The sequence below is a fragment of the Procambarus clarkii genome, chromosome 21 (genome assembly GCF_040958095.1).
Source record: "Procambarus clarkii isolate CNS0578487 chromosome 21, FALCON_Pclarkii_2.0, whole genome shotgun sequence".
Taxonomy (NCBI): Eukaryota; Metazoa; Arthropoda; class Malacostraca; order Decapoda; family Cambaridae; genus Procambarus; species Procambarus clarkii.
In genome coordinates this window covers 17,111,235-17,124,026 of record NC_091170.1, presented here as the reverse complement: position 1 = coordinate 17,124,026, position 12,792 = coordinate 17,111,235, and the positions used below count along the sequence as shown (strand labels likewise).

General features: G+C 39.5%; 1 protein-coding gene across 1 annotated transcript; it reads left to right on the top strand.

The window, feature by feature from the left end:
- The first annotated feature begins 6,366 nt into the window (after window positions 1-6,366).
- LOC138367119 (uncharacterized) lies at window positions 6,367-10,872 on the top strand. Its single transcript, XM_069328522.1, has 4 exons — window positions 6,367-7,118; window positions 8,150-8,849; window positions 9,109-10,402; window positions 10,562-10,872. Exons 1-4 carry the CDS (start codon window positions 6,367-6,369, stop codon window positions 10,870-10,872), a joined length of 3,057 nt encoding a protein of 1,018 aa, XP_069184623.1.
- Window positions 10,873-12,792: the final 1,920 nt, after the last annotated feature.

Below are 12,792 nucleotides of genomic sequence, written 5' to 3'. Positions count from 1 at the left end.
TATATATATATATATCTGAGGAACATATGCAGGGTCTGGAAGTTGTCAAAATAGGACAACTCGTAACAATGGTCATTAATTAGAAAAAAATTGTTTAGAGATAATATTGAAAGAAATTATCATTTCGAAGAGGAATATCCTGGAATTGCATCATTTTGCAATGCTGAAGGGGGTTTGTCTTTGTTGAAGGCAAACACCCTTCACGCCTCGCTTCCGATTCTCTTAATAAGAAACTTACACTCAAACCATTTGAGTAGAGGTGACTGAGTGAAGCGAAAAGCTGCTAATGTGGTTAATAAACAAAAGCTTGAAACCCAAAACAGTCTGGCAGTAAATCTCTCTTGGCTGAGATCAAAAAGTCATCAAGATGCAGTTATCATGGGGACGATGGAGGCTTTAACCTCAGGTGAACAGATGGGACATTTAAAACAGGTAACTCAGAGCCAGACGAGTTCCTGGAAGTGATAGAAATTTGCTTTCTGAAACAGTTTGTGACTGAGTCCATGAAAAAGTGATGCTCTGGTGAGCAAGACTTTAAAAATTTACAATATGGAAACATACAACGAACTGGGTATTAGGAATTAGAGTGGAATTAGACTCGGAATCAACAGAAGCATGTGTAAGAAAAACTATAACAATATCAGAATCAAAGGTTTTTCTAAAGACTGCTTAAGTATAGTTAAGTCTGGAACTCCAGTAGACTTCACATGGACACTTTGAGAGTCTTATGGGGCTTCCACGTGCGCTCACATAGTGTCTTCTACTACTTCTCCTTTATGTATATTAGTAACTTTTATTGTATTTGAAACATTACTACAGGAAATGGGTTACAGCTTTGGTTATATAATGTACAAGATGCAAAGTTAGTTGTCACAGATTATTGTGTTCCTTCAGGTCCTCACGTGGCAGGCATGAACAGTAAAGGCACTCTGGGTTTACTCTTTACTGCCACATTTTGGCTGCTTGGAAAGGAGCTGGCTGCTCTAGAGTCTCTTGTTGTTTCGATTATCTTAGAACCAAGATTCACCATAAAACTACTAGCACTTTTAACTCATTCACCAGGTGTCTCCGAGGCAATGGGGACAAAATTGTTGTGGTGATCCAGATATCTGTATTTACGAGACTTTGCTGCTTCTTTGTGGGTGGCAGCACCATCCAGATACACAACAATGAAGTAAACGTAAGTGTGGACCAAGGTTGATACACATATGTACTCCCATACAAACTGTCTACCATTCCTCCAGGAGTTCACTGTGACTACATCTAAGCAACCAGAAGGCTCATCAAAGTTGAGGAGCATTAGGTTACGGGGTTCTCTCTCTGCTGGACAACTGGCAATTCACTTGTGCTTTGGCAGAGCAGGCCATGCTGGCCGTACCTGACAGCCACTGCCTCACCAAAAATACACCTATGTTCATTGTAGATTCAGGCAACAAAGTAGATAGCCACTGCAAGATGGTTGGCCTACAGTGTGAGACGAGTCATGGTTGGTGAAACTGGGGCTGCTAATACAAAGTCACCAGCATGGGAAGCTGGTACACTCAAAGATGACAGCCATAGCAGCTTCTCAGTGTACAATGGGAATATATATGTCGTACCTAGTAGCCAGAACTCACTTCTCAGCCTACTATGCAAGGCCCGATTTGCCTAATAAGCCAAGTTTTCCTGAATTAATATATTTACTATAATTTTTTTCTTATGAAATGATAAAGCTGCCCTTTTCACTATGTATGAGGTCAATTTTTTTTATTGGAGTTAAAATTAACGTAGATATATGACCGAACCTAACCAACCCTACCTAACCTAACCTAACCTATATATATAGGTAAGGTTAGGTTAGGTAGCCAAAAATAGCTAGGTTAGGTTAAGTTAGGTAGGTTAGGTAGACGAAAAAACATTAATTCATGAAAACTTGGCTTATTAGGCAAATCGGGCCTTGCATAGTAGGCTGAGAAGTGCGTTCTGGCTACTATGTACGACATATATATATATATATATATATATATATATATATATATATATATATATATATATATACACCAGGGTTCCTGCCCGCCATCTGAGGAGCTGGAGGAACTCGACAACCTATGATAACCATCTTTGTAACCCATATGTAACTCCTTTTTTGTAACAAAGTTCAAATAAAGTAAATATATATGTGTACATACAAAAGAATGGGGGGTGGTAGGAGAAGATAATATTAGTGTTCAGTGAGAAGCCACAAGGTCTCCTCTGAATACTTTTTATTTTCTTCTCCGAGGCTATGGGTCCCCACATTGGCACCAGAGGTGGTACCCTCACAAACTTTATATATATATATATATATATATATATATATATATATATATATATATATATATACATATATATATATATATATATATATATATATATATATATATATATATATGTCGTACCTAGTAGCCAGAACGCACTTCTCAGCCTACTATGCAAGGCCCGATTTGCCTAATAAGCCAAGTTTTCATGAATTAATGTTTTCTCGACTACCTAACCTACCTAACCAAACCTAACCTAACTTTTTCTGTTACCTAACCTAACCTAACCTATAAAGATAGGTTAGGTTAGGTTAGGTAGGGTTGGTTAGGTTCGGTCATATATCTACGTTAATTTTAACTCCAATAAAAAAAAATTGACCTCATACATAATAAAATGGGTAGCTTTATCATTTCATAAGAAAAAAATTAGAGAAAATGTATTAATTCTGGAAAACTTGGCTTATTAGGCAAATCGGACCTTGCATAGTAGGCTGAGAAGTACGTTCTGGCTACTAGGTACGACATATGTCTATATATATATATATATATATATATATTAGTATATTTTGGTAGCAGTCTTTCCTGTAGACATATATTATTAAATATGACCGAAAAAGTAAGATTAATAATTCTAACACGAATTTTCTCAATCTTTCGTACATTACGCTTCACTGTTGGAGGTAAATCAAAAATCAATTCTCCAAAATTCATTTTTATTTCTAGTCTGACGCGACACGGGCGCGTTTCGTAAAACTTATTACATTTTCAAAGACTTTAGTTCACAAATACACAACTGAATAGAACTTACGTATCTCCGATTTTATATCTACATTTGAGTGAGGTGGAAGGGGTGATGTGGCATTAACACAAGACAGAACAAAATGTGGTATTAGTAGGGTATTAATTTCATCAACACAAGACAGAACAAGAGTATTAATAGGGTATTAATTTCATCAACACAAGACAGAACACGAAGCAATGGATATTGAATAGAAGTGTTTGTAGAAAGCCTATTGGTCCATATTTCTTGATGCTTCTATATTGGAGCGGAGTCTTGAGGTGGGTAGAATATAGTTGTGCAATAATTGGCTGTTGATTGCTGGTGTTGACTTCTTGATGTGTAGTGCCTCGCAAACGTCAAGCCGCCTGCTATCGCTGTATCTATCGATGATTTCGGTGTTGTTTACTAGGATTTCTCTGGCGATGGTTTGGTTGTGGGAAGAGATTATATGTTCTTAAATGGAACCCTGTTGCTTATGCATCGTTAAACGCCTAGAAAGAGATGTTGTTGTCTTGCCTATATACTGTTTTTTTTTGGAGCTTACAGTCCCCAAGAGGGCATTTGAAGGCATAGACGACGTTGGTCTCTTTTAAAGCGTTCTGCTTTGTGTCTGGAGAGTTTCTCATGAGTAGGCTGGCCGTTTTTCTGGTTTTATAGTAAATCGTCAGTTGTATCTTCTGATTTTTGTCTGTAGGGATAACGTTTCTATTAACAATATCTTTCAGGACCCTTTCCTCCGTTTTATGAGCTGTGGAAAAGAAGTTCCTGTAAAATAGTTTAATAGGGGGTATAAGTGTTGTGTTGGTTGTCTCTTCAGAGGTTGCATGGCGTTTCACTTTCCTTCTTATGATGTCTTCGACGAAACCATTGGAGAAGCCGTTGTTGACTAGGACCTGCCTTACCCTACAGAGTTCTTCGTCGACTTGCTTCCATCCTGAGCTGTGGTTGAGAGCATGGTCGAAATGAGCGTTAACAACACTCCTCTTGTACCTGTCTGGGCAGTCGCTGTTGGCATTTAGGCTCATTCCTATGTTCGTTATCTTAGTGTAGACTGCAGTGTGGAAACCTCCGCTCTTTTCCATGACTGTTACATCTAGAAAGGGCAGCTTCCCATCCTTTTCCATCTCGTAAGTGAAACGCAGCACGGAACTGTGCTCAAATGCCTCCTTTAGCTCTTGCAGATGTCTGACATCAGGTACCTGTGTAAAAATGTCGTCAACATACCTGCAGTATATGCCGGTTTCAAGTTCATTTCGACTAAGACTTTTTGCTCGATGGTACCCATGTAGAAGTTTGCAAACAGGATACCTAGGGGGGAACCCATGGCGACCCCATCTACTTGCTTATACATGTGCCCATCCGGGCTCAAGAAGGGTGCTTCTTTAGTACAAGCTTGGAGTAGTTTCCTCAGAATATTTTCTGGTATGTCAAGAGGAGTGCAGGCCGGATCACGATACACTCTGTCGGCTATCATCCCGATTGTCTCGTCCACAGGTACGTTGGTAAACAGGGATTCTACGTCCAACGAGGCTTTTATCCCTGTGGCCCGTGTGCCCCGCAGTAAGTCAACAAATTCCTTTGGAGACTTCAGGCTAAAGGCGCAAGGGACATAAGGAGTCAGCAGGCCGTTGAGTCGCTTCGCCAGTCTGTACGTGGGTGTGGGTATCTGGCTAATGATTGGCCGAAGTGGGTTTCCAGGCTTGTGTGTCTTGACATTTCCATACGCATATCCAGGTTTATATTCCCCAATAACCTTTGGCAGGTGGAGTCCGGATTTCTTGGCATTCACAGTTTCGATCAGTTTGTTGACCTTTGCTTTCAATTCGGCTGTAGTGTCCTTCGTTACCCTTTGGAATTTAGTTTGGTCAGAGAGTATGAGGTTCATTTTCGCCAGATATTCGTCTTTTTTAAGAATGACGTATATTGGCGACTTGTCACCTCTCCTGACAACTATCTCGTTGTTCTCACGAAGGCTCTAAGCTGCCGCTTTGAGCTTGGGGGACAGTATGGTGCTTCTGTAGTTGCCTCGATTCTTTCCTCCTTCCGCAATAAGTTCTGCTTGTAAGGTATCTTTGGTAGTGACCTTCTTTTGTGTCTCGAGGTCGAATATGTCGTCCAACAGAATTTAAGCATGGTGTACATACATATTATTTAAATTGTGCTGACCCTGATTTGCGGTGGGATTGCCAAAACCCTTTTTGTGCTTTTAATATATTATTCGTGTATTATTTTTTTTGAGTACTGCCGAATGTTCACTGTTGGATCGAATGGTGATAATTGATGAGCTAACCGGATGAAAATCCAATAGTGGCATTCGAGTACTACTCAAAATATTAGCTATCCATTGTTAGGTAGGTAAATTAACCTCTAAACGAGGTAGTATAGTCTATTCAAATACATTAGGCTATTATATTGATATTGAACTCCACTGAATGAGCCAATATCCCAGTTACATCAGTAACAAATATTTACTATCAGGCCAGCCCTTACCCAGCAAGATGGAAGCGGCTGACAAAATGAAAAAGACCCTTATCGGTCTGAAAGGTCACTTGACCCGACAGATTACCAAGTGTTAAAATCTGTCACAACAGTCACCTGTTGACTACATTGAATTAGAGGACTTACTACAAGTTGCCGAAAGTAAATTTGAGTATATTAAACAACATATGAATCTGTACTTGACAGAACTTTACCAAACCTCAATAGGTGAAACTGAACTTGAGGACATTGTAAATGATTTAGCCCAGTACGAAGATGATGTACAGGTTAAACTTCAACCCTTTAAAAAGCAAATTTCTAAAAACAAATTAACAACAGTCTCTACTGCACATCCAGATCCTGATGTCAAATTACCTCAGATCAATATACCCACATTCTCTGGTAACGAGAATGAGAGTTGGGATGATTTCTGGAGTAAATTCGTGGATGCAGTAGACTCTAAAACTAACATCCCTAAAACAACTAAGTTCACTTATTTACAAGGCTTGTTCCGAAATGAAGCCTTGAAGGTAATCTCTAACATAACACTGACCAGTGATGGTTACGACCTAGCTGTTCAATTGCTTAAGAGCAACTACGATAACAAGGAAATGACTATTACTATCTTTGTCAAAAATTGCTGGATTTACCATCTGCTAATAATTCTACAGATTCTCTCCAAACTTTCAGACTAGAGCTAGGATCTTTACTCAAGGCCTTAAGCCTTAAAGTCCAAATTCAGACTGCTGAATGGATGACAAAAGTAGGCGCAAATTACCAAGAGAAACTTTAGATAAATTGTGTACTATGTGCAATAAAATCTCTCTGACCATGAATGAAATTACAGAAGGTTTACATACCCTAGTCGAAAGACAAAGAGTCAACCAAGATGGGAAGAATGTTTCAAACTTCTCAACTAACTCTCATCATAAACCCCAACGTACAGCAACTACTGTAGTAAAACCAGATTTCAATAAATCATCTCCGAAATGGAAATCTGGAAATGTAGGCACATACACAGTGAACCCTATAAACCCTGTTGTGAGCACCACTCCTATGACTTCTCCTACAGTGAAAAGGTGTTTGTTCTGCAATAATGAACATCTTACTTATAAGTGTAGTACTTATCCAGACCATAACAACCGAATTCGTCGTTTGCAAGAGTTACACAGATGCACAAGGTGCACGGGTCCTCATGACCCCAATAGCTGTACTGTCTCCTTACGTATGTGCAACAAGTGCCACAAGGGTAGACACCATTACTCCTTGTGTGGTAGTGATCAATCAAGATCAACCAATTCTCATAAGAAGACTACAAATTCTACTTCTGTACAATATTGCAAGGTGCATCAGGACATAAGTGTACTTGCAACAGAGTCGAATAACACAACTACGTTACCAACAGCTCAATTAAAATTAATTACCAAGGGATCTAGAATTTCCACTCGTGGTCTCTTTGACCAAGGTTCGCAGAAAACCTTTATTTCTCAACAGCTAGTTAATCAGTTGAAACTGAAGCCTATTGCTCGAGTGAATTTGAATATCTCTGGATTCCGACCAATAATGGACCTCGTGACTACCAGGTTGTTAAAGTCCTGGTACGTTTAAGAGGCTGCACCAGCCCAATTCAAGCCATAGTCGTTGACAAGATCCCCTCAGATTTACATGTTACAGGTCTTGCTCAAACAGTCAAATTTCTTAAACGCAGCGGTATTAGGTTAGCGGATCATCAAATAAATACAGACTATCTCAACGATGTAGGTATTCTTATTGGAGCTGACTTTTATTATAGATTTATTACTGGATGCACCAGGCAACGAGGTGTAAACTTGTTACTGTCAGCTGGGGGTAAACTACTCACAGGACCGGTGTTGATCCAACAACATTCTAAATCTACTAGTAATCAACCAACTAATTCAATAGTGGCGTGACTAGGCCTAGAGCAGTCACCACTACATGACAGAGACGAAATTGAGGATGATGAGTCCAATCCCCCTGTTCACAAATTATGGGATTTGGACACCTTAGGCATAGTCCCTGATCAACTCAGTCCAGATGACACATGGACGTATCAACAATATCTTGATACTGTGATTTTCCAAGATAATCAATATTGGGTGAGACTCCCGTGGAAGCTGAACCACCCACAGCTTCCAGTAAATTATTTCATGGCCTCAACCCAATTAAATTCTCAATTAGCTAGGCTACGGAAGCAACCAGATAAATTGCAACTGTATCATGCTTTAATACAGCAACAACTTGCTAACAAATTTATAGAAGTTGTTGAAGAAGGCAACCATAAGACAGGCCATTATTTGCCACATCATGCTGTTCTGAAAGATTCAGTTACAACACCAATCAGGATTGTATTTAATTGTAGTGCCAAATTAAAGGCAGACAGCGTGTCACTAAATGATTGTCTACAAACTGGACCTAGCCTAACCCGAAGACTACAAGATGTCTTATTACGATTTCGCTCTGGAGTTTTCGCCTATACGACCGACATTGGTAAAGCCTTTTTAAGAGTAGGCTTACAAGAGACGGATCGTGATTTTACTAAGTTTCTCTAGGTGAAAGATCCACAGGTTCCTAATAGCAAAATCATTACTTATAGATTTGCCTCAGTACTGTTTGGAGCGACATCTTCACCATTCTTACTCCAGGCTACTCTGGATACACATCTTAAGAAGTCTAATAGCCCCTACAAGACTGAGATTAGCAACAATTTATACGTTGACAATTTTCAAAGAACCACTTATGATGAGAATAAACTAGTGGTAATCTACCATGAGGCTAATCGTGAACTGTTGGGAGCTAACATGCCCCTACAGTCGTGGGCCACCAATAATAAACAACTCAACCAAATGATCGAGGAAGAATTCCCTGATTATAAGGTACCTCACAAATTGAAAGTCTTTGGTATGGAGTGGAATACTTCCACAGACAAATTGAATATCAAGTCGGTGGATTTCAATCATTCACCTCTAACCATGAGAAAACTACTCTCCCATGTCAGCAAGCCATTTGACCCTTTAGGCCTACTCAGTCCTATTCTAATTAAGGGTAAACTCCTTATGCAGGAGTGCTGGCAAAGGAATTTGAGGTGGGATGAAACGTTGCCGGAGGATCTCCAAGAAAAATGGCAACAGTTGATTCCTGATTACAACAAACTTAGTATTCTACAGTTTCCTCGAAATACCATAGGACTAAATTTACCCACAAATTTACATGTATTCTGCAATGCTTCAGGCAAAGCATATGGCTCAGTAGCCTATCTAGTTAATACTCAACAATCATTTTTGCTTACATCTAAGGCAAGGGTAGCCCCGATTAAAAGGAGGTCACTACCCCAAATGGAATTAACTGCCTTATTAGTAGGTGTAAGACTGGCTCATTGCCTGATCAAAACCCTCAGTAATGTTCACCTTGGTGTAATAGTAGTGTGGCCAGACAATGAGGCAGTATTGTAGTGGGTTAAAAACGACAACAACAAAACTCCCTATGTCAGCAATAGAGTAAGGGGAAATTCGAGAATTGTCTGCTGGTTATAAATTAAGACATGTCCCAACCAAGGACAATCCAGCTGACTATTTATCTAGAGGTTTGACATTAAAGCAATTAGTTAAAACCGAGATGTGGTTTAATGGACCCCAATGGCTAGTTAGTGGTCAGTGGCCCCAACAGAAGCAGCAAGTCATTGTGACCAATGTCACTACCCCTGTTGCGGATCCAGAACTCCCTCGAATTTTAGCTATCAATTCTCATCGTTATTCCAATTTAAGCAAATTACTAAGAGTTACAGAAATGGGATTTGATTTCATCAACAAGATGGGGATCAAATATCAATTTCCTAGTTCCATCAAATATTGGGTCAAACAAGCTCAACAAGAGACTTATGGGAAGGAATATGAACATCTCCCAGAAAGGTTGAGTAAGTCTCTGGGTATCTGGCTTGACTCAGACAACTATAACATTTTAAGATGCGGGGAACGTCTGCTTCACGCAGAAATAAATTTAGATACGAAGAATCCTATACTTCTTCCACGTCACCACATCATTACTAAACTCATAGTTTTACATTACCATGAGCATAATACATTGCATGGTGGAGTATTAGATACTCTTACTGAAATCAGACAACGTTTTTGGCTTCCCCAAGGTCGTTACAATGTAAAATCTTTAATCAAGTTTTGTGTAATCTGCAAGAGATATGATGCTCGAGTGTGTCCTTATCCAGGTCCACCGCCCCTACCTAAGGAGCGAGTCGTCCACCTTCGTCCCTTTGAAACCACAGGTGTCACCTATACAGGAGCACTAATTTTAACAGGCACACCGGACAAGATTCCAGTGAAAGCATACATTTGCCTTTTCACGTGTGCTACCACACGCGGAGTACATTTAGAAGTCACTTCTGACATGAGTGCAGAAGCCTTTCTGCAAGCCTTTCGCAGATTTGCTGCACGAAGATCTTGCCCAAAATTAATGATCTCAGATAATGGATCTAACTTCGTGGCAGGAGAAGCTTGCTTACAAGAAATATGGAACCATCCAGAAGTACATTCTGTGTTCAAACAGAGACAATGCTATTGGAAATTTAATCCTCTAAGAGCACCATCTCACGGCGGTTTTTTTGAAAGAATGGTGGGAACTGTTAAGAAATGCTTAAGAAAAACCTTACACCGGCAGAAAATTAATCTCACCGAGTTACAGACCCTTGTCATGGAAATTGAAGCACGAGTCGACAACAGACCTCTAACCTACTTAACAGAAGATTTCTCCCAAAGAGAACCCCTAAGCCCCTCTCATTTGATGCATGGTGGTCTTCTGAGCCCTCTAATATCTCTAGGAGACGAGGATCCAGCTGACCGTTAGTGTGTCAAAGCAAATGACTTGGTGGAGAGTTATAGACATCTTTCAAGAGTAATAGAGAAATGGAATGAGGTCTGGACACATGAATATTTAACTGCTTCAAGAGAATATCATTATGGAGCTGCAAGCCCATACAATAAAGTTCAACTTAAACCAGGTGATCTTGTCCTAGTAGACAGTGATGGACCCAGGTCAGATTGGCCTATAGGTAAAATTGTCGACATCCATCCTGACCGCCGTGGTATTTTACGAATTGTTAAAGTTCAGTGTCGAGGCACTACTACCTTGAAAACACTAGAGAAATTAGTACCTTTAGAGTTAGCAGAACACGAGTGTTCTACAGATATACCTGTACCCCAAGTTTCAGAGAACAATGATTCTACTCAACAGAGCACAAGACCATCAAGAGTCGCTGCTCAGAACTGCAAACAGAAACTTAAACAATATTTTGATTCTATTCAAGAGTAGATAACTTATCATTTAAACTTGAGGTGACCACGCTGATGCAGTGATGAGTTGATGTCCAGTAATTAGTTACGAGTCATAGTGACGCTGGACAGTAGCCTGACTGTATTGATGAGGTCTCCTTAATCTTAAATGAACCAATTATTCATAATTTACTTTTTGTTAATATCCTTCTGTTTCTTACAAAGGAATTATTCAATAATTTTCAATGTTTATTTGCGTCCCCATGTTGACTTAAGAGTCATCTACCACAGATTCGGGACATTCGTTAGGTACGTACTAACCTACTACCCATGAATATAACTTCAGGATAGAGAAGCAGGTGTACATTAGTACTAATACCTGAACTACAACCCGAGTTTTCTCTCCCCGGAGTTATGTTGGAAATAACCAACAGTTTATACATCTTTGTATTTTATGCAACCTTTGTATTAACCATAAGTACTTACTAAAATTACTAACTTGCAGATTTGATCATTATCATGATTTATTTAGACATATTGCCAGATTCTTCCTAGTCAGAGTGACGACGTGAGGAACGACAGACAGTAACATGAATTCTCTCCACATTTAGTTGGATTTATAACAAGAGTCCAGTTTATCATTTCCTTTACTAAAAATAGTTACTTACTAATAAGTTTAATTTCGTAGTATACTACTACTTACTGGAACTCCCTTATTTAGTTGATATTAAACATTCTAGAGGAAATTACTTTAATGTAAATGATTTTTCTTTAATTTCCTCGATTAGTTGCAAAACTTTAATAAGCCAATTTATGCTATGCAAAATTCTATTTTATCACAGAAGAATTTAATGTGATATTAATACTCGTCACTACCTCTTCCTTTCTTAGTCAATTGCGATATATACATATACATTTACGCTTGAGATGTCTATCGAGAGCCGCGCATGCGCAATAAGGAAGAGTGGGAAGACGGGAGAGCGTCACTAGACACGAGAGGACGAGAGAGCACGATGCAGACGCCATTGTCAGCATGTAGCAGAGCTACGTTTTGATCCCATTTATTTCGCTCCAACGACCAGTAGAGCGGTACCACGTTATCTGGCACTTTAGCCATGTCCCAGACTAGCATATAAGCAATTCCAAAGTCAACGCCTTTCAAGCAGCAGCTGGAGGAAGAAGAATTGCTCAAGTCTCCACATCAACGGACACGTGGCTCGGCAGCTAGGTTTACCTTTTTGTTATTATGTGGGTCACAATTAACATTTAGGCTAGTTGTCGTTAGGCCGTAGAACAAATAATACAATCCCAACCAAGGCGACGCCAACCGAGGTGCTAGGCTTCCCCACCATTGCGTGCAACAATTTACCCTATGCAACACGTCGTCGGTGGAGCGTAGCAACTGATTACACCTCAATAGATTTACAGCTAAGCTGTCCCTTTTTTATCTGTAGCAATAACTCTGTAGTTACAGTAGTAATCTCTTAAAGAGTTCAATTACACTGACCTATTGATTTACTGATGCTGTTCAACATTTCAGAAGTATATTGAGGAGCATTTACCTCCTATTAATACTATATAATCAACCTTATTACTTTCATATTTTATTTACTCTGGTGAAGAACCAGCACCAGAATAATGCTAGGGATGTATTAATCTTTTAGCATGTAACCCCCCAATCTTGTGTAAGTTAATTTGACTCCATTTATATAAGAAATACAGTTTCACTAAGATCCATAGGACACTAGTTCTAGGGATCAGTTTTTCCATTGCTTTATTTTGTTTTCCACTTTTTCTCAAAAAGTGGTGGTCCTTCATAGCTATCGAAGAATATATTTAATTATTAGTTATTGGAGTCAGGATTTCCCCCACAAGGGTGATAGTGGAGTGGGGAATGGTTGGGAGGCCGAGGAGTTGGGTGCAGGGAGGTATTGTGGGGGGACTTGGGGACAGGGGAAGG

Excerpts from the sequence above, each read along its gene's own strand:
- LOC138367119 (XM_069328522.1), top strand. The coding sequence starts at position 6,367 with ATGAATGAAATTACAGAAGGTTTACATACCCTAGTCGAAAGACAAAGA. Across the intron at positions 7,119-8,149 it reads ATGGACCTCGTGACTACCAG|ATTTGCCTCAGTACTGTTTG; the intron begins GTTGTTAAAGTC and ends CATTACTTATAG. Across the intron at positions 8,850-9,108 it reads CATTTTTGCTTACATCTAAG|GACAATCCAGCTGACTATTT; the intron begins GCAAGGGTAGCC and ends GTCCCAACCAAG.